The 22,246-nt window shown below is 39.1% G+C and overlaps 1 protein-coding gene across 2 annotated transcripts in view; it reads right to left on the bottom strand.

The window, feature by feature from the left end:
• Nucleotides 1-22,246, bottom strand: part of TAOK1 (TAO kinase 1) — a 172,468-nt gene that overhangs the window by 64,833 nt on the left and 85,389 nt on the right. The window contains exons 4-9 of one of the 2 annotated variants that reach the window (XM_009190016.4): nt 18,889-18,960; nt 9,913-10,014; nt 7,995-8,040; nt 7,013-7,109; nt 4,704-4,817; nt 3,229-3,320 (exon numbers count right to left, since the gene is read on the bottom strand). In XM_009190016.4, the coding sequence (XP_009188280.1) occupies nt 3,229-3,320; nt 4,704-4,817; nt 7,013-7,109; nt 7,995-8,040; nt 9,913-10,014; nt 18,889-18,960 (523 nt within the window). Of the gene's footprint in view, nt 1-3,228; nt 3,321-4,703; nt 4,818-7,012; nt 7,110-7,994; nt 8,041-9,912; nt 10,015-18,888; nt 18,961-22,246 lie in introns of those variants that run through there. The other variant, XM_021928890.2, reaches the window with a different exon arrangement.

Genomic DNA, 22,246 nt, shown 5'->3' with positions numbered 1-22,246 from the left:
CCACTCATGAAAAATTATGTATTATAAGATTTCTTAGTATTAAGACATAACCAAGTAATTTCAACCTTTGTGACACTAAAGCATGAAAGAGTCATGTCTATCTATTCACAACTATGTTTATCAAGACCAATAATGGTATGGTTGATATAAATTTTTTCTATTACCTATACTGTAAGAAAATAGTTTGTTTTAATTTGCTATCCTAAACTCTTCCAACATAGAAAAGCATATTATAATAAGTATGTGTCCCAAGACTGAATCTGATTTGCACTGAGAATCATACCTCACTGTCTGTAAACCCAGCACTTTGGGAGGCTGAGGTGGGTGGATCACCTGAGGTGAGGAGTTGGAGACCAGCCTGGCCAACATGGTGAAAACCCATCTCTACTAAAAATAAAAAAATAGCTGGGCTTGGTGGCAGGCACCTGTAATCCCAGCTACTCGGGAGGCTGAGGCAGGAGAATCCCTTGAACCCGGGAGGTGGAGGTTACAGTGAGCCAAGATTGTGCCACTGCACTCCAGCCTGGACAACAAAGCGAGACTCTATCACCCTGCCCCCAAAATAAGAAAGAAAAGAAAAAAAAAACGAAAATCATACCTCTAGACCTGTGTTATCTAACAGGGTAGCTAACTGGCCACATGTGACTATTTAAATGCAAATGTATTTAAACAAAATTTTAGAAAATTCACTCCCTTAGCTGAAAAGCCATACATACAGAACACTTCCTTCATCGCAAAAAGTTTTCCTAGCCTGTGCTACTGTAGACCTTTCACCTATAACCATAATCAGGCTTAAAATACAGTTCCTGACTTAGCACTTCAAAACATTCAAAACATTTGTAAGTAAAATGCTTAACGTTATTATGAAAGATTATAAAAGTGAAGATACCAAATGAATGCCTAAAATTCTAAGAAATTATTTCAAATATTTCACCCATGTAAAATTATTTAAAGGTAGTCACATCTAAAGTTGCTTTATTTTAAGTATAAAAACTTCTATTGTGAAGGAACTCTGTTTTATGAAGTAGAATAAAAAGCTAGAAATAAGAAGCCATTTCACGGAAACTACAAAATTTAGGTATATTTTCTTCTAAGCAGAACAATCAGCCAACAAATCCCTTCTAATCAAATAAAATATATCAATGAAATCTAACAGGTCCATTAATGCAATTTCACTATCACTGAGGGGCACATGTATGCATGAGCCAGCATTAAGAAAGTAAAAGGATCCCATGGGCAAAGAGTACATTAACCAGCTTCTCTACATGTGTATCCAGGATTCTTAAGAAATTAATTAGGATCTATGGGTAGGAAAAAGAATCATACGTAAAAGAATAGAGATCAGAGTTTAGGACACTTAAAGGTACTTTCAAATGGAAGAAATAGTTTTGCAAACTTCAAATTAAGACAAAGAAATCACAAGTATGACATTATGGTCATCTCCAAATCTCTGTTTGTTGATGCTATTAAACTATAAAACAAAGAGCAGGATGTGGAGCTTGAAGGGAGTAGTTAACATAGGAATTCCAACAAAAGTGAAAATACTTAAAGATTATGTTTTAGGAAAAAAAAACTGGACTGCAAGGTAGTCTGGTTGTAATAGAAATCATAACTTTAATCTACTGTGTAATAACAAGCAAGATTTTACCTTCATTTTACCTCATTTTCTCTATACTTGTTTTTGAAAACTGACAAACTTGAGTAGATAATGATTAATCAAAATTACCAATAGATTTTACTTTTAATGTATTATTTTCCATCCTCAGTCACTCCTTTCAGAATGGCTTAGATGAGCGCTGTGGCTCATGCTTGAAATCCCCCCACTGTGGGAGGCTGAGGCAGGAGGATAGCTTGAGCCCAGGAGTTTGAGACTAGCCTGGACAACATGGCGAAACCCTGTCTCTGCTAAAAATACAAAAATTAGCCTGGTGTGGTGGTGTGTGCCTGCAGTCCCAGCTATGTGGGAGGCTGAGGTGGGAGGACTGCTTGATTCCAGGAAGCAGAGGTTAGAGTGAGCTGATACTGCACCACTGTACTCCAGCCTGGGTGACAGAGCAAGACCATGTCTCAAAAATAAATAAGTAAGTAAATAAATAAACAAATAAATAAGTAAAGTTTAATGCAATGCTCTAAAAGAAGATAAAAAGGAAAAGGAAAAGACTATTGGGCTGGTAGACCTCCACTGGGAAATCCAGAGCAAGAAGTGGCCAGCATCTTCAACTGCAGTGACAGTTTATTGGCTCACATAAGTTATGACGGTCCACTGTTTTTAGCACATTCCATTTATGAGCAACTGAACAAAATGTGTGCTTAAAATCAAACTGCTACAGGAAATTGAATCCAATCTCTCTCCTTCACTGCAAGACCCTGCTACAGTGATCCATATACCTATCATCATGGCCCCTGTTGAATGAAGTCGGACTTACCATCTTATAAATCATATATATATATATCAAACTGTTACAAAATGGTATGTAGGTATGACAGTCTGACATCTAATTTCATTCCTAATTCAAAGTAAAAACAAACAAACAAACAAAAAAACAGTAGTAACTACCCCAGCTAGTTATGAATGCTTTACAGATCTTCTACAGCTGGTAAATCCGGTAATCATAAACATATTCTAGGTGTTTAACAAATACTCATTAATGTTAGACACAGATTCTTCAAACATAATTAAAACCACAGTGGAAAATTATTTCGGATATAATGGAACAGAGCAAATATAATACAGCTAACCCTAATATAAATAAAAATTACCAAATAACCAAAGTGAAAACCTTACTAAATATATTGCCCCCCTTATAAAGTGACATTTAAGATAAAAATCTATAATTTTTATAGATCGGTACAGAAATTGATGTAAAACATTTTTTTTTTTTTTTTTTTTTTTTGAGGCGGAGTCTCGCTCTGTCGCCCAGGCGGGAGTGCAGTGGCCAGATCTCAGCTCACTGCAAGCTCCGCCTCCTGGGTTTACGCCATTCTCCTGCCTCAGCCTCCCGAGTAGCTGGGACTACAGGCGCCCGCCACCTCGCCCGGCTAGTTTTTTGTATTTTTAGTAGAGACGGGGTTTCACCCTGTTAGCCAGGATGGTCTTGATCTCCTGACCTCGTGATCCGCCCGCCTCGGCCTCCCAAAGTGCTGGGATTACAGGCTTGAGCCACCGCGCCCGGCCGATGTAAAACATTGATCAAACCTTAATCCATAGTAATGAAGAACAATGCTTACCTAGTTCAATACATGTTATTCCAAGAGACCACACATCTACTTTGCCATCATACTGTCCTTCATCCATGGCTAAAATTACTTCTGGGGCCATCCTAGAACAAAATGTTCATTTAAATTTAAAGATTTTTTTAAAAAGTATACTATTCTTTGAGAATGTAAGTCATCTACCTGGAGATCACTGGTTTGAATTCTAGTCAATATATCTGGACATAAGAATTTTTATAATGGGAACTAAGTGCATTACAGGTTGTAAGGTAAATATTTAGCAATGCATATACAGTGTGAGATTTATTCTCACTATCCCGTCATTATCATGTAACAGCTACCCCAAAAAAAAGAAGCTCCCAAGGCACAATTATATTCTGCATCTGCTCCAGTTTGCAGATTATAATACTTCATATCCTTTAGGCCAGTGGTTCTCAAATATTTTGGTCTCAGGATCCCATTACAAAAGTCTAATTTTTGGCCAGGCGCAGTGGTTCACACCTGTAATCCCAGCACTTTGGGAGGCTGAGGCGGGTGGATCACGAGGTCAGGAGTTTGAGAAGCCTGAGCAACATGGTGAAACCCCATCTCTACCAAAAATACAAAAATTAGCTGGCCATGGTGGCTGGCGCCTGTAATCCCAGCTACTCAAGAGGCTGAGCCAGGAGAATCGCTTGAACCCAAGAGGCGGAGGTTGCAGTGAGCCAAGATCACGCCACTGCACTCCAGCCTGCCTGGGCGAGAGAGTGAGACTCCGTCTCAAAAAAAAAAAAAAAAAGTCTATTTTTGCTTAAAAGATCGAATTTTACTATTGGCAACAAGTATTGTCAGTTGTTTTCCTTGAAGTTACAAGCTCATGTCGTTTATTAAAGAAAATTATCTGCCACAATCACCAAGACTGAAGACTGAATAATCATAGTTTGTGTCTTTCTTTCAAATAAAAATGGTATTCCATGATAAAAGTGGCCAGGGCAGCTTACAACTCAATCACACAATTATCAATCTTATGGGTATCTTATTTGTAAATGAAGCACTAATTCATGTCTTCAATTAGTGTCCTATATTCTTTTTTTAAATTTTTAATCTTTTTTTATTTTTTTGAGAGACAGGGTCTCACTCTGTCGCCCAGGCTGGAGTACAGTGGCACAATCTCGGCTCACTGCAACCTCTGCCTCCTGGGTTCAAGTGATTCTCCCACTTCAGCCTGTCAAGTAGCTGGGATTACAGGCGTGCATCACCACGCCCGGCTAATTTTTGTATTTTTTGGTAGAGACAGGGTTTCACCATTTTGGCCAGGCTGGTCCCAAACTCCTGACCTTAAGCGATCTGTCTGCCTCGGCCTCCCAAAGTTCTGGGATTACAGGTGTGAGCCATTGCATCTGGCCAAGTTTAACATTCCTGACAGTACTTTACCTTCCACTTCATTTGTATTTCATGTTAAACACAGATAGACACTTAAAACGGCTGCTGACTGCTTTAACTGTTCTTACCAATATGGCGTTCCCACAAAGGAATTGGCAGGTGATGCCATGGAAGCAGATCCAAAGTCAGCAAGTTTCACCTGGCCTGGTTCTGTCAGAAGGATATTTCCTGCTTTGATATCTCTAGGTTTAGGGAATACAGAAAATTACTTAACTTTCCCTCATTAGATTATGTTTAAAACAAAAAAAATAAAACAAGAATTCATAAAATAGAGAAGGAGAAATCAAAATAATTAAGTGCTGGGGTAATCACACAATTGGGATAATGAGAATTAATATTCAAATTAGAAAACAAAAAACTACAGAATTCAAATAAACATATAGTAATACTTTTCTAAAAGAGAAGACAAATAGCAGCAAAAAGAAAAGAAAATTAGTTCACTGGAGCACACGGTTTATATTTTAGTTTCTGTTTATTGGTAGAAACAATGGTTTTTAAAAATACATTGTAATTAGCAAACAATCTCTTTATCATACATAAGATTTCTGAGTATCCATACTTAACATAAAAACAAAAAAAAATAAAGAACCTTATTCTCCAAACTTTTTGAAAAAGACTTATTCAAAATAAGTAAATACGTAAAGATGTATTCATATCATTTACAAACTTTAGCATAGTTTTCCTAAATATAAAATAAAAACTGAAATATATGGATAATGTAGTATCAATGATCCCAAATTTACTTTTCTGAAACAGCAACGGTCTATTAAACTAAGAAAACAGGTATTTATATAATAAGACTGTCTAATTAGCATTAAATATATACTTAATCGTTCAAAAATTAAAATAGAAATTAAAGTGCTGAACTTCCAAGCCCTTAATTCTTACTATATATTTTAGAGCATAACACGAAGTGAATCTATTTTTCTTACATTTGATTTTTTTTAAATGGAGAGGTATCTTAAATTTGAGAAAAACTTAGGTTGAAATTCCAACTATGGCACTCACTTATTTACTAGCTTGTGGGTATCTCTCAGATCTTATCCTGATGTTAAAAAATGATAACCCATTAACTCACAATGACTCTATTATATAGTTTAATATGTACTGCCTCGTTCATACATGTATAAGAAAATACTAACTTTCTTCTACAACAGCTAGAACCAATACCAGTGCCAAAAATTTATTATAAAATGTTTTAACTTCAAAGTTATTATCCATAATCAAGGATTATCAAGGACCACAGCTCAAAAGCATAAAGAGTCTTAAGCAGCTTCTGTTTTTTTTTTTTTTGAGACAGAGTTTCACTGTCACCCAAGCTGGGGTGCAGTGGCACAGTCTCAGCTCACTGCAACCTCCACCTTCCGGGCTCAAGCGATTCTCCTCCCTCAGCCTCACAAGTAGCTAGGATTACAGATGCCCACAACAAAGCCCAGCTAATTTTCATATTTTCAGTGGAGACAAGGTTTCACCATATTGGCCAGGCGGGTCTCAGAACTCTCAACCTCAAGTGATCCACCCGTCTAGGCCTCTCAAAGTGCTGGGATTACAGGTGTGAGCCACCTTGCCTGGCCTTAAGCAACTTTTATTCGTCCATATGTCATGGAATCAATGGAATAAATCTGTCATTATCAGTTACCAAGAAGACAAAAGATCTAGATTTAGTTCTAGCTCTAATCTACTCAGCTTTGCAACCCTTAGGAAATTACAGTCACAAATTGAGACATCAGTGATTTTACCTGTAAAATGAGAAAAATTTTATGATTCTCTAATGCCCAATCCAATTGCAAATTAAATGATTCTACCGCTAAGTTTCTACCACTAATCTAAAAAGTATACATACTTTTACAAGGTCAAGCAGCACATACAGGCAAAGATAAAAATTATCCTAGAGAGTCGGGCGCGGTGGCTCTCGCCTGTAATCCCAGCACTTCGGGAGGCCGAGGCGGGTGGATCACGAGGTCAGGAAATCAAGACCATCCTGGCTAACACGGTGAAACCCCATTTCTACTAAAAATACAAAAATTAGCTGGGCGTGGGGGCAGGAGCCTGTAGTCCCAGCTACTGGGGAGGCTGAGGCAGGATAATAGTGTGAACCCGGGAGGCGGAGGTTGCAGTGAGCCGAGATTGTGCCATTGCGCTCCAGACTGGGTGACAGACCGAGACTCCGTCTCAAAAAAAAAAAAAAAAAAAAATCCTAGAGAGATCAAGTATACCACTATGTTCATTTTAGGATATGAAAAGTCTAAAAAAAATTAGTTTATATTATTTTATTTGGCTTTAACCAATAAAAACTTTAGGGTTAATAAATTCTAAAGTTGGTAATATGCAACAAGCCATTTACTTATCAATATATGATAATTTCCAAAGCACTTACCTATGAATCATAGTATGAGAATGTAAGTAGGCTAATCCCTGGAGAGCACCATGTGTAATTGCTGCTATTTCCACTTCTTGTAATGGCTTTTTGTGAACTTAAAATTTATTTGAAAATAATTAATACACAGAACATTTTTGTTAAAAAAAAATATCTAATACATGGGGCAATTTTAAAAAACTGATACTTAGCAAGAAGAGATTTATTTTCCAAGATGATAAAGATTATTAAACTTTGTAACTTGTACGCAGTTGTGCCAGTTGTCAAAGCACAGTTCATAGCCAATTCTTCTCTTAGCTAATGATACTGAATAATTATTTGGTGATGTAAAAACAATAGCAGCAGAGTTCTCTCTCTTTATTCTCACTTATCTTTGTTTTGAACAGGAGGAGCAGGATAACAGAGAATTCAGAAAAACACTTGTAAAGTCACAATGAGAGAAAACATGACTATTTTAAGCTACTGTATAACATATAATATTTAATAAGGACAGCATATACCATGCTGAGAATTTGAAGACTAAGAGTTCTGCTCTTTCTGGAAAGTTTTACATTATTTGGTATTAATATCATTTAAATAATGTCTAACTAAATTATCATTTTATTCTGTGAATACTTTTTAAAAAATAATCAAAGGAGGCCGGGCGCAGTGGCTCACGCCTGTAATCCCAGCACTTTGGGAGGCCGAGGTGGGCGGATCACCTGAGGTCAGGAGTTTGAAACCAGGCTGACCAACATGGAGAAACCCCATCTCTACTGAAAATACAAAATTAGCCGAGCATGGTGACACATGCCTGTAATCCAGCTGCTGGGGAGGCTGAGGCAGGAGAATCGCTTGAACCCGGAAGGCGGAGGTTGCGGTGAGCCAAGAGTGCCACTGCACTCCAGCCTGGGTAACAAGAGTGAAACTCCTTCTCAAAAAAAAAAAAAAGAAAAAAAAAGGAAAGAAAAAATAATAATAATCATCATCAAAGGAAACTTACCTTCTAGTAAATCCGAAGCAGATCCTAAACAATATTCCATTACAAGCTACATGGAAAAATTATAAAAGCATTAAAATATATTATTATAAAGATTCTATTTAAGATAAAATAAGTTCACCCAGTAGATCAAGAAGATAGTTTGAAGTAAAATTCTAGTCACCATTTACCTTAAAAAAAAAATAGTTATATAGATATTTCTCAGAAAAATATTATTTTTAAAATTTTTTAATAAAAAATACTCACGTATTCAGTGATTTGTTAAATGCAGTCAAGCCAATGATACATTAATCTTTTAATAATGCCAACATATAATAACTTCTATAAGCTGTGCATTTGATATATAATTACTAATTAAAATTATGAAGAAATACACATATTCCATTACTACAAATCTATAGTAACAATACTCATCATTGTTAGAAGACAGAAAACTGTGTTCTCTAGAATTATACATATAGTCAGCCCTTCACATCTGTGGGTTCTAGATTTGTAGATTCAACCAACTATGTATCAAAAATAATTGAAAAAATAAAAAAATTGGCCAAGCGTGATGGCTCACGCCTATAATCCCAGCACTTTGGGAGGCCGAGGTGGGCGGATCACCAGGTCAGGAGATCAAGACCACCTTGGCTCACATGGTGAAACCCCGTTTCTACTAAAAATATAAAAAATTAGTTGGGCATGGTGGCGGGTGCCTGCAGTCCCAGCTACTCGGGAGGCTGAGGCAGGAGAGTGGCGTGAGCCTGGGAGGCGGAGCTTGCAGTGAGCCGAGACTGCACCACTACACTTCAGCCTGGGCGACACAGAGACTCTGTCTCAAAAATAAATAAATAAAATTAAAAAAAATTACAACATAACAACAAAAATAAAACAAAAAGCCAATACAACATAACAACTATTTACATGGCATTCACATTGTGGTATTATAACTAATCTACAGATGATTGAAAAAATTAATAGATGGATGTGCACAGGTTATGTGCAGATACTCCATTTTACAGAAGGGATTTGGTATCCTGGGGGTGGGTGACCTGGAACCAAATTCCCCACAGATACTGAGGAAAAACTATATACAAAGCTTAGGTCACAGCTGTTTCTTTGAAAGCAAACACAGAGCACTTCCTATGTGCCAGGTATTTTTTATATAGTAACCAATTTGATCCTCAGAATGACCTTATGAGGTAGATCCTATTAGTATCCTTATTTTATGGATGGACAACCCTGAGAGGCAGAGAGGTTACCCGTCTAATATTACTGCTTTTTCGTTAATCATAGCCTCAATTTTACAAGTCATCACTACCACCACCAAAACAAACTGGATAAAAATGCACCAAACACTACAAATCTAAATCTACAGTAAGTATACTAAAATGATACTTAGCTGTGGCTTACTAATTATTCAAAATAAGGGGCCATTCCTGGTAACAAAAGGACAAAATTAATTTCTACTTCTTATAATAAAGGGCAACAATTCTCTATCTTTAGTATTATATTATTCGGCCAAGGAATCATGATCAGTTCTAACTTCACCAGGATTCACCCAAATTTCACCAAGATCTTTCTGGTTAAATGCATTAAAGTACATTTATGTCAAGAAAATATATGCTAACTTTCAATCTCAAGTAACATGATTGTTTTCACAACGTTTGAATGGTACTACTAAAACTCTCAGAGGACATTTTATTATACACAAAAAGGTCAACAGAATTCTGAAAAATCTCTGCAGTAAGACCTGCAAAAATTCTATCATCTCTTATTGCCTACAAGTTCTAGGAAATATTATTTGTTTTCTTTCAGTATGAACTAACATTTCAGGTGATGTTGCATGTGTTTACACAACCCATATGAGACATTCTGAATTAATTTATTATAAACCAAAATCAGCTAAAATTGCAACAAGGGGAAAGCAAATACCAACCCATGCTGTGTGTTCACGTAGATAACAGCCTTTGTATTCTATACTGTTGGGATGTTTTATTCTTTGTAGAAACTTGACTTCCTTAATAATATCCTGCCATTTCTGTGGGGAGAAAAAAGGTAAAGAATTATGAACAGGGCTTTTCCTCAGAAAGTTATATGAGAATAAAAGTAATTACTAAATTGAGAAGGGTTAAGAAGAACATGCAAGTTTGCTTGGTTTTACTTACTTACTGGGAGGGTCTCGCTCTTTCACCCAGGCTGGAGTGCAGTGGCACAATCTCAGCTCACTGCAACCTCCATCTCGTGGGCTCAAATGATCCTCCTCCCTCAGCCTCCCAAGTATTTGGGTCTACAGGCACACACCACCATGCTCATCTAATTTTTCTATTTTTTGTAGAGACGGGGTTTCACTATATTGCTCAGACTGGTCTCAAACTCCTGACCTCAAGTGATTCACTTGTCTTGGCCTCTCAAAATGTGGTAATTTTTAGATAAAATGTCAAAATTAAAAAGTTTAAATAAATTATATTCAGCCGGGCACACTGGCTCACACCTGTAATCCCAGCACCTTGGGGGGCTGAGGCTGGCGGATCACGAGGTCAGGAGATCGAGACTATCCTAGCCAATATGGTGAAACCCTGTCTCTACTAAAAATACAAAAATTAGCTGGGCATGATGGCACGCGCCTATAGTCCCAGCTGCTCGGCAGGCTGGGCAGGAGAATTGCTTGAACCCAGGAGGTGGCGGCTGCACTGAGCTGAGATCGAGCCACTGCACTCCAGCCTGGTGACAGAGCGAGACTCCATCTCAAAAATAAAATATAAGTAATATTCATATACAGGCCTATCTCAATTTACGGCGCTTCGCTTTGTACTTCACAGATATTACTTTTTTTTTTTAAACAAATTGAAGGGTTGTAGCAATCCTGTGTCAAAGCAAGTCCACCAGCACCATTTTTCCAATAGCATATGCTCACTTGATGCCTTTATGTCACCTTTTGGTAACTCACAATATTTCAAACTTTTTCATCATTATTATTATATCTGTTATGGTGATCTGTGATCAGTAATTGTTGATGTTACTATTGTAATCGTTTTGGGGAGCCATGAACTGTGCCCATATAAGACAGTGAATTTAATCAATAAATGTATTCTGACAGCTCCACCAGCCAGCCATTACCCTGTCTGTCTCCCTTTCCTTGGGCCTCCTTATTCTCTGAGACACAGTAAAGTTGAAATTAGGCCATTAATAACCCCATAGTGACCCCTAAGTGTTCAAGTGAACGGAATACTCACACATCTGTCACTTTAATTCAAAAGTTACAAGTGATTAAGCTTAGTGAGAAAGGCATGTCAAAAGCTGAGACAGGATTTGAAGCTAGGCCTTTTGCGCCAAATAGTTAGCCAAGTTGTAAATGCAAAGAAAAAGTTATCGAAGACAATTTAAAGTGCTACTCCAGTGGATATATGAATGATAAGAAGGCAAAACAAGTTTATTGTTGATATGAAGAAAGCTTTAATGGCCTGGATAGAAAATCAAATCAGCCACAACATTCCTGTAAAACAAAGTCTAATCTAGAGGATGGCCCTAACTCTCTTTACCTCTACAAAGGCTGAAAGAGGTGAGGAAGCTGAAGAAGAAAAGTTGGAAACTAACAGAGGTTGCTTCATCAGGTGTAAGGAAAGAAATCATCTCCATAAAATAAAAGTGCAAGGTAGGCCGGCATGGTGGCTCACTCCTATAATCAATCTCAGCACTTTGGGAGGCCAAGGCGGACAGATCACTTGAGGTCAGGAGTTCAAGACCAGCCTGGCCAACACGGTGAAACTCCATCTCCACTAAACATACAAAAATTAGCTGACTGTGTTGGTGCGTGCCTGTAGTCCTAGTTACTAGGGAGGAAAGGCAAAGGAAGCAGAATTGTTTGAACCCAGAAGGTGGAGGCTGCAGTAAGCCAAGATAGTGCCACCGCACTCTAGCCTGGGTGATAGAGAGAGACTGTCTCAAAAAAAAAAAAAAAAAAAAAAGAAAAGAAAAGTGCAAGGTGAAGCAGCAAGTACTGATGTAGAAGCTACATGCAAGTTATCCAGAAGATCTAGCCAATGTGTCATTGAGGAAGGTAGCTACATTACACAACAGATTTTCTTTCTTTTTTTTTTTTTTTGAGAGTCTTACTGTCACCCACACTGGAGTGCAGTGGCATGATCTTGGCTCACTGCAACTTGTGCCTCCTGGGTTCAAGCATTCCTTCTGCCTCAGCCTCCCTAGTAGCTGGGACTACAGGCATGTGGACTACCATACCTGGCTAATTTTTCTATTTTCAGTAGAAACGCGGTTTCACCATGTTGGCCAAGCTGGTCTCGAACTCCTGGCCTCAAGTGATCCACCTACTTCAGCCTCCCAAAGTGCTGGGATTACAGGTGTGAGCCACCATGCCCAGCCAAGAGATCTTCAGTGTAGACGAAATAGCCTTATGTTGGAAGAAGATACTATCTAGGACTTTCATGGCTACAGAGCAACTATGAAATGCCTGGTTTCAAAGTTTCAAAGGACAGGCTGACTCTCTTGTTAGGGGCTAACGCAGCTTGTGATTTTAAGCTGAAGTCAATGCACATTTACTATTCCAAAAATTCTACTCTGCTTGTGCTTGTTCAATGAAACAACAAAGCCTTTAGATGACAGTACTTTTGTTTAAGCATGGTTTAGTGAATATTTTAAGGCCACTGTTAAGATTTACTGCTCAGAAAGATTCCTTTCAAAATATTACTGGTCTTCGCCAGTGCACCTAGCCACCCAATAACTCTGATAGAGACATAAAAGGAGATTTATGTTGTTTTCATTCCCGTGAATACACCATCCATTCTGTAGCCCACGGATCAAGGAATAATTTCGAGTTCCAAGCCTTATTATTTAAGAAAGGCTGGCTGGGCACGGTGGCTCACTCCTGTAATCCCAGCACTTTGGGAGGCCAAGGCAGGCGAATCACCTGAGGTCGGGAGTTCAGGACAAGCCTGACCGACATGGAGAAACCCAGTCTCTACTAAAAAAATACAAAATGAGCCGGGCGTGGTGGTATATGACTGTAATCCCAGCTACTTGGGAGGCTGAGGCAGGAGAATCGCTTGAATCCAGGGGGCGGAGGTTGTGGTGAGCCGAGACCAGGCCATTGGGCAACAAGAGCGAAACTCCATCTCAAAAAAAAAAAAAAAAGAAAAAAAGAAAAGAAAAGAAAGGCTGTAGCAGCCGGGCATGGTGGTTCACGCCTTAATCCCAACACTTTGGGAGGCCAAGGCAAGTGGATCACCTGAGGTCAGGAGTTCGAGACCAGCCTAGCCAACACAGCAAAACCCTGTCTCTACTAATAATACAAAAATCAGTCAGGCATGGGGACGCAGGCCTATAATCTCAGTTACTCGAGAGGCTGAGGCAGGAAAATCGCTTGAACCGGAGGCGGAGATTGCAGTGAGCCGAGATCATGCCATTGCACTCCAACCCGGGCGACAAGAGTGAACTCCATCTCAAAACAAAAAAACAAAAAAACAAAACAAAACAAAAAGGCTATAGCTGCCGTAGACAGCAATTTGTCTGATGGACAGTGGCAAAGTAAACTGAGTACCTTCTGGAAATAATTCATTATAGATGCCATTAAGAACATTTCTGACTGATGGGAGTGCAAATTACCAACATTATCAGGAGTCTGGAATAAGTGCATTCCAACCCTCATGAACGACTTTGAGGGGTTCAAGATTTCAGTGAAGGAAGTAATTGCAGATGTGGTGGAAACGGCAGGAAAACTGGAATTGCACATGGAGCCTGAAGATGTGACTAAACTCCTGCAATTTCATGATAAAACTTGAATGGATGAGAAACTGCTTGTAATAGATGGGCAAAGAAAGTAATTTCTGAATATTACATAAACTTAGTTGATAAAGCAGTAATAGAGTTACAGAGGATTGATTCCAATTTTGAAAGTTTTATTGTGGTAAAATGCTGTCAAACATCATTGCATTCTACAGAGAAATATTTTGTGAAAGAGAAAACTGATGGGGCAAACTTCACTGTTATCAGATTTTAAGAAATTGCCACAACCACCTTAACCTTCAGCAACCACTACCCTGATCAGTCAGAAGCCATCAACATAGAAGATCCTCGAGCAGCAAAAATACTATGACATGCTGAAGGCTCAAATGATCATTAGCATCTTTTTAGAAATAAAATATTTTAGGCCGGGTGTGGTGGCAGGCATCTGTAGTCCCAGCTACTCGGGAAGCTGAGGCAGGAGAATCACTTGAACCCGGGAGGCGGAGGTTGCAGTGAGCTGAGACTGCACCACTGCACTCCAGCCTGGTGACAGAGTGAGACTCCATCTCAAAAAAAAAGAAAGAAAATATTTTAAAATTAAGGTATGTACATTGTCTTTTTTAGACAAAATGTTACTGCACACTTAATGGACTACAGTATAGCATGGAGATATATATATATATATATATATTTAGATGGAGTCTCATGTTGCTGTCCAGGCTGGAGTGCAGCGGCACAATCTTGACTCACTACAGCCTTCGCCTCCTGGCTTCAAGTGATTCTCGTGCCTCTGCCTCCTGGGTTCAAGTGATTCTCCTGCCTCAGCCTCCCAAGTACCTCGGAATTACAGGCACATGCAACCACGCCTGGCTAATTTTTGTATTTTAGTAGAGACAGGATTTTCCACCATGTTGGCCAGGCTGGTCTTAAACTCCTGACCTCAAGTGATCCGCCTGCCTTGGCCTTCCAAAGTACTGGGATTACAGGCGTGAGCTACTGCACCAGGCCTAGACATAATTTTCATATGCACTAGGCACCAAAAAGTTCATGTGACTTGCTTTATGATATTTGCTTTATCGTAGTGGTTGAGAACAAAACCCACAATATCTCCAAGGCATGCTTATAGTTTACAACTCAATTACATAATTTACAAAATTATTTCACTAAAGGTAGGTAAGACAAATTTGAGTTTGATAAAATTTATCATTAATGACTTATTAAAATTTTACAATCATACACCAATCATGTTGATAACTATATACCATATTCACTGATTTTTCTTCAAAAGTTCAACCTTTCTTTTTTTCACACAGTTTTATTGATACATAATTTATATACCATGAAGTTCACCTGTTCTGTTTTTGGCTTATTTTTATTACCAAATGTTAGAGTTTGTTTTTGTTTTTAACTCAAATGAACTAATTCCTCTGAGATTCAAGTTCCTAAATGCAGACTCTAAAATGCTAGTGAATAATTAGCTATTATATAGAAAAGTTCACAGAAAAAAACCAAGCAGTACAAAAATCTTTTCCTACATAGTTTACTAATACCTATCAGGAAATACAGATAAACCTTTGGTCTTAAGCTACTTCATGACAACCTTAACTACTCAGGCCACATCCTAAACACAGTTACTCTTAAGAAGCAACCCGAGAACTCTAAAAATACAGATCCTTTGGTCCATACCCAGAAATTCTACAGATTTAGTAGGTGTGAGAGGAGGACTAGAAATCTGTTTTTGCTCTTTTTAATTTTTTAAAGTTTTATCATTGATTTGGGCTATATTCTTAATGGCAAGGAAAGCAATATAAATAGAATACTTAAAGAGATGTTGTATACTAGATTTAAGATCATATACCTCCTATGTTATTTCACAAGGCCTTAACAGAACACAGCAAAATATGCTCACAGTGGGCCAGGTGCGGTGGCTCACGCCTGTAATCCCAGCACTTTGAGAGGCCGAGGCGGGCGGATCACGAGGTCAGGAGATCAAGACCATCCTAGCTAACACGGTGAAACCCCGTCTCTACTAAAAATACAAAAAATTAGCTGGGCATGGTGGCGGGTGCCTGTAGTCCCAGCTACTCGGGATGGGATGCTGAGGCAGGAGAATGGCATGAACCCGGGAGGCGGAGCTTGCAGTGAGCCAAGATTATGCCACTGCACTCCAGCCTGGGCGACAGAGCAAGACTCCATCTTAAAAAAAAAAAAAAAAAAATAGTTTCACAGTGTTTTGTGTAAAATGTGTAAGATACATTATAAAATGCTAAATCCAGAAAATCTGTTCCATGGTCTTTAAGTTTCAAATTTGAATACTCTGGAAGGCAAACTCAAAAAAATGTATTCCTCAACATAAAAAGATTTTCATGAAGGATGCCAACATTAGATATTAAAAGATGATGTGGTAAATGAAAATTTTTGTTCTAGGTATGACTAATCAGACTCCGAAACAGACAGATAGATACAGATACATGTGTATATACACACACACACACACACACACACATATATATATATATACATACATATACACAATGGAATATTTTTCAGACTTAAAAAGGAAGGAAATTCTGACATACACTACAACATGGATGAACTTTTGGGATATTAGGTTACGTGATACAAGCTAGCCACAAACAGACAAATCCCAAATGATTCCACTTAATATTAAGTACCTAGTCAAATTTATGGAGACAGAAAGTAGACTGGTGGTTGCAAGAGGCTGGGGAATTACCGTTTAATGACTACAGAGTTTTAATGCTGCAAGATAAAAAGAATTCTAGAGATGCATGGCGATAATGGTTGGTTGCACAACAATGTGAATGTACTTAATTCCACTGAAATGTGGAATTGAAAATAGTTAAAATGGGCGAGGCGGTGGCTCAAGCCTGTAATCCCAGCACTTTGGGAGGCCGAGATGGAAGCGGATCACGGGTCAGGAGGTCGAGAGCCATCCTGGCTAACATGGTGAAACCCGTCTCTACTAAAAAATACAAAAAAATTAGCCAGGCTGAGGTGGCGAGGCCTGTAGTCCCAGCTACTGGGAGGCTGGGGAGCAGGGAGAATGGCGTAAACCGGGCCGGAGCTTGCAGTGAGCTGAGATCCGTTACTGCACTCCAACCTGAAGTGACAGAAGCTGAGACTCCGTATGAAAATAGTTGGTAGCAATTTTATGGCCCATTGTGTTTTACCACAATTAAAAATAATTTTAAAAAATTTTAAGATTAAAGAGAATTCTAGAGTTTTTCTTTTTTCATTTATAAATATTTCATTTTTTGATTGAGATGGGGGGTCTCGCTATGTTCCCCAGGGTGGTCTCAAATCCTGGGCTCAAAATGATCCACCCACCTCGGCCTCCCAAAGTGCTGGGATTACAGGTGTGAGCCACAGTGCCAGGCAGAATTGTAGATTTTTAAAAGCAGACTACATTTCATAAATTTATGAAATTAGGTAGAATATAATCTGAAGAGAACTAATTAGAGTATTAGTGAACTAAAGTACATTCAATGTAGCATTGTTTCATTTTTTATACATTGCTTGTTTCTCAGACTAGATATAGATTCATGTTGATTAAAGTTTGTTTAAAACAGGCATTAAACAATGTTTAAACAATTTTAAAGATCATAGGCCAGGTGTGGTGGCTCCCAGCATTTTGGGAGGCCAAGGCAGGTGGATCGCTTGAGGTCAGAAGTTCAAGACCAGCCTGGCCAACATGATGAAACCCTACTTCTACTAAAGATACAAAAAATTTGCCAGGCATGGTGGCAGGTGCCTGTAATCCAGGCTGAGGCAGGAGAATTACTTGAACCTGGGAGGTGGAGGTTACAGTGAGCCAAGAAGGCACCACTGCACTCCAGCCTGGGGGACACAGAGATGCTACGTCTCAAAAAATATATTAAAAAAAAAGGTCATATCCAATATAATTTATTGTCAAGTACATCTTATTCTACTTTAATTTTTAGAAACTGATAATCCTTCCAAGATAAACAGAGAATAATATTTAAAACAACAGTTTAAAAAATTAAGGCTGGGAGCAGGCAGATTGCCTGAGGTCAGGAGTTTGAGACCAGTCTGGCCAACATGGTGAAACCCTGTCTCTACTAAAATATAAAAAATTAGCCGGGCGTGGCAGCATGTGCCTGTAGTCCCAGCTACTCGGGAGTCTGAGGCAGAATTGCTAGAACCCGGGTGGCAGAGGGTGCAGTGAGCTGAGATTGCACCACTGCACTCCAGCCTGGGCAGCACAGCGAGACTCCATCTCTTTAAAAAAAAACCAAAAAAAAACTGAAAGCAGGCTGAGCACAGTTTCACACCTGTAATCCCAGCATTTTGGGAGGCCAAGGCAGGTGGATCACCTGAAGTCAGGAGTTTGAGACCAGCCTGGCCAACATGGAGATACACTGTGTCTACTAAAAATACAAAAATTAGCCAGGTGTGGTGGCACACACCTGTAATCCCAGGAGAATTGCTCGAACCTGAGAGGCGGTGAAGGTTACAGTGAGCCAAGACTATGCCACTGCATTTCAGCTTAGGTGACAGAGCGAGACTCTATCTCAAAAAAAAAAAAAAAAAAAAAAATTAAAAGCAGAAGGCACAAGTAGGGGGACTTTGGAGATAGCAATAATGCTCTGTTTATGGCTCTCAGCACTATTAGAGTTAAATGGGTACATCAGTTTGGGAAAAAGAAATTCATTGAGATGTACACTTAAGATTTGCATACTTCACCTATTAACACTTAAAAAATTCCCACCCTTCCTTCCCAATTAAAAATTATGTCTTCCTCTAACATATCAATAAGAATGTATATATTGGCCGGGTGCGGTGGCTCACGCCTGTAATCCCAACACTTTGGGAGGCCAAGGTGGGTGGATCATGAAGTCAGGAGATCAAGACCATTCTGGCTAACTCGGTGAAACCCTGACTACACTAAAAATACAAAAAATTAGCCAGGCGTGGCGGCGGGCGCCTGTAGTCCCAGCTACTCGGGAGGCTGAGGCAAGAGAATGGCGTGAACTCGGAAGGTGGAGCTTGCAGTGAGCTGAGATTGCACCACTGCACTCCAGCCTGGGTTACAGAGCGAGACTCCATCTCAAAAAGAAATTAAAAAAAAGAATGTATGTATTTATTCTGAGATAAATATAAGAAAAAACAAGAATGTACACATTTAACCTACCTCAGTAGACTGCTTTCCACTATAAGACATTTTCTTGATGGCCACCACTTCATTGGTACGCACATCTCGTGCCTAAAGAAGAACAAAGAAAGAAACATTATAAAAATTAACAGGTGAAATCTAGGCAACTATTTCTTTGTGAATATAAAAGCATTTGTAAACTACCATGTCAAAAAGGACATCAAAACCGCTTTTAAAGAAAATTTGTAAAATAACACTATACTGCAATACTTATAAAATTATCCTAGAGCTAGTACTTTAGAAAGAAAATAAAGCAAAGTAAAAAAATAAGAAAATAAGCCTTTGAGGCCGGGCGCGGTGGCTCAAGCCTGTAATCCCAGCACTTTGGGAGGCCGAGATGGGCGGATCACGAGGTCAGGAGATCGAGACCATCCTGGCTAACATGGTGAAACTCTGTCTCTACTAAAAAATACAAAAAATTAGCCAGGTGAGGTGGCGGGCGCCTGTAGTCCCAGCTACTCGGGAGGCTGAGGCAGGAGAATGGCATAAACCCGGGAGGCGGAGCTTGCAGTGAGCTGAGATCCGGCCACTGCACTCCAGCCTGGGCGACAGAGCGAGACTCCGTCTCAAAAAAAAAAAAAAAATAAGCCTTTGAGTAATCTAATTGAGAAGAAAAATACAGAAATTTGAGTAGTACTATAAACAGACAATACAATGCAAGTGTATAAAAGTCTATGCTAATAAAGTTTGAAATCTCAATGAAACAGACAACTTTTTAGAAAAGAACAAATTACTAAAACAGACCTAACGACAATAACATGAGTAAAACAATGATGGCAGATTGGAAAGAACACCAATGAATGACCTTTAACATAGTCTTCAGTGAAAAACAGTTCTACCAAAGGAACTTTCCAGAATATATAAGAGAAAAATACAAAAGGTATCCCATTAATTTTACAAAGGCAGTTTAACCCTATAACTAAAACCTCACAAAGAGTACAAAATTGAAAGTTAGGTACCAACAATTTCATTTGTAAATATAGATGGGAAAACTCTAAAATTAGCAAACCAAATTTTACAAGGCATTAAAAGATTTTTCCTTTGGATAAAATATACTATTACAGGCTGCGCGTGGTGGCTCACACCTGTAATCCCAGCACTTTGGGAGGGTGAAGTGGGTGGATCACCTCAGGTCAGGAGTGAGATCAGCCTGGTAAAAACCCATGATGGAAACCCATCTCTACTAAAAATATAAAAATCAGCCAGGTGTGGTGGCGCACACCTGTAATCCCAGCTACTCGGGAAGCTGAGACAAGAGAATCACTTGAAACTGGCAGGCGGAGACTGCAGTGAGCCGTGATTGTGCCACTGCACTGCAGCCTAGACAGCAACTCTGTCTCAAAAAAACAAAACAAAACAAATTACTATCACAGGAATGCAGAAAATTTTGAAACTAGAAAAACATTTCATAATTCACCACATCTTTTAAAAGTCAAGGGGAAAAACATATATAAACTCTCAATAAAAGCTGAAAATGTGAGATAGGCCTAATGCTAAATGTATTCAATTGTAGAGAAGGCCAAACTCTTAGAAAAACAAAATTAGCAAGGTAATTTTTCAACATATCATGTCTATTGAAAACAACTGCTAATCAGGATCAAGACCAGACTCCTTAAAGTGCTGCCATGATGATTATTTAATACTGTTGTGGAAATTCTGAAGGAAAAAAAAAAAAAAAAGGCACAGAAACATGACAGTTAACTCTTAAAAAAGAGCCAAACTCTCACTATATGCAAAAAAATTATAATAAATATTAAGAAAGTATAAGGCAATAGCTGTGAAATATTTAAAATGAGTTTAGTAAAAGGGTTAGAAACCATCTCAAACCATCTGTGCAAGAACTCGTTTTCAATTCAGGCTCTAATGAATTCCCAAAGACAAAATGTTCTAAAAGTGGAATGTAGTGATGGCTACCAAACTTATATCTACCAAAAATAATTGAAATGTACACTTAAAACTGGTAGACTTATGGTATGTAAATTATACTTCAAAAAAAAATTTTTTTTAAAAGGATAGCACCTGTAAAATTATACCTCAATAAAGGTTGCTTTAAAAAATTAAATAAGGGCCAGGCGCAATGACTCACGCCTGTAATCCCAGCACTCTGGGAGGCCGAGACGCGCGGATCACGAGGTCAGGAGTTGAGACCAGACTGACCAACATGGTGAAACCCCATCTCTACTAAAAATACAAAACTTAGCCGGGTGTGGTGGCGTGCATCTGTAATCCCACTCAGGAGGCTGAGGCAGGAGAATCGCTTGAACACAGAAGGCAGAAGTTGCAGTGAGCCGAGATCATGCCATTGCACTCCAGTCACTGCAATCCAGCCTGGCAACAGAGCAAAAGTCCATCTCAAAAAAAAAAAAAATTTTTTAACTAAGACCAGGCGCGGTGACTCAAGCCTATAATCCCAGCACTATGGGAGGCCGAGGTGGGTGGATCACTTGAAGTCAGGAGTTTGAGACCAGCCTGGCCAACTTGGTGAAACCCCGTCTCTATTAAAAACACAAAAATTAGCTGGGCATGGTGGCACATGTCTGTCGTCTCAGCTACTCGGGAGGTTGAGGCACAAGAATCGCTTGAACCCAGAAGGCGGAGGTTGCAGTGAGCTGAGATTGAGCTACTGCACTCCAGCCTGAGCAACAGAGGGAGACTCCGTCGCAAAAAAAAAAAAAAAAAAAAAAAAAAGACAGAGCTTATTATCTGTATTCTGCTACGTGAGTACAGTGAAGAACTAAGGACATTTTAATTTCAACTGCCGGTGGATTGGTTAATGGAAACCTGTACCACTCACTGTAAAGAATGAAGTAGATCTATCCACATAAGTCTCGTCAGGTATAAAGTTCTTTTTCCAAAATGTTCTCTACTCACCTATCTGTGAGCCCCCGATTGTGATTAATAGGACTAAAAGGTCATATAACAGCTTTATTGAGAAATAATTCATATACCATACAATTTACCCATTTTAATGTACACGATTCAATGGTCTTTAGTACATTCACAGATACGTGCAACCATTAGAACGGTCAATTGCAGAACTTTTTTTTTTTTTGAGATGGAGTCTCGCTCAGTCGCCCAGGCTGGAGTGCAGAGGCGTGATCTCAGCTCACTGCAAGCTCCGCCTCCCGGGTTCACACCATTCTCCTGTCTCAGCCCCTCAAGTAGCTGGGACTACAGGCGCCCGCCACCATGCCTGGCTAATTTTTTGTGTTTTTTTTAAGTAGAGACGGGGTTTCACCGTGTTAGCCAGGATGGTCTCGATCTCCTGATCTTGTGATCCGCCCGCCTCGGCCTCCCAAAGTGCTGGGATTATAGGCGTCAGCCACTGCGCCTGGCC

This window comes from Papio anubis, chromosome 17 (assembly GCF_008728515.1).
Source record: "Papio anubis isolate 15944 chromosome 17, Panubis1.0, whole genome shotgun sequence".
In the NCBI taxonomy this organism is placed as follows: Eukaryota; Metazoa; Chordata; class Mammalia; order Primates; family Cercopithecidae; genus Papio; species Papio anubis.
Note: the sequence above shows the minus strand (reverse complement) of the source record. Positions and strands in the feature narration are given on the sequence as shown.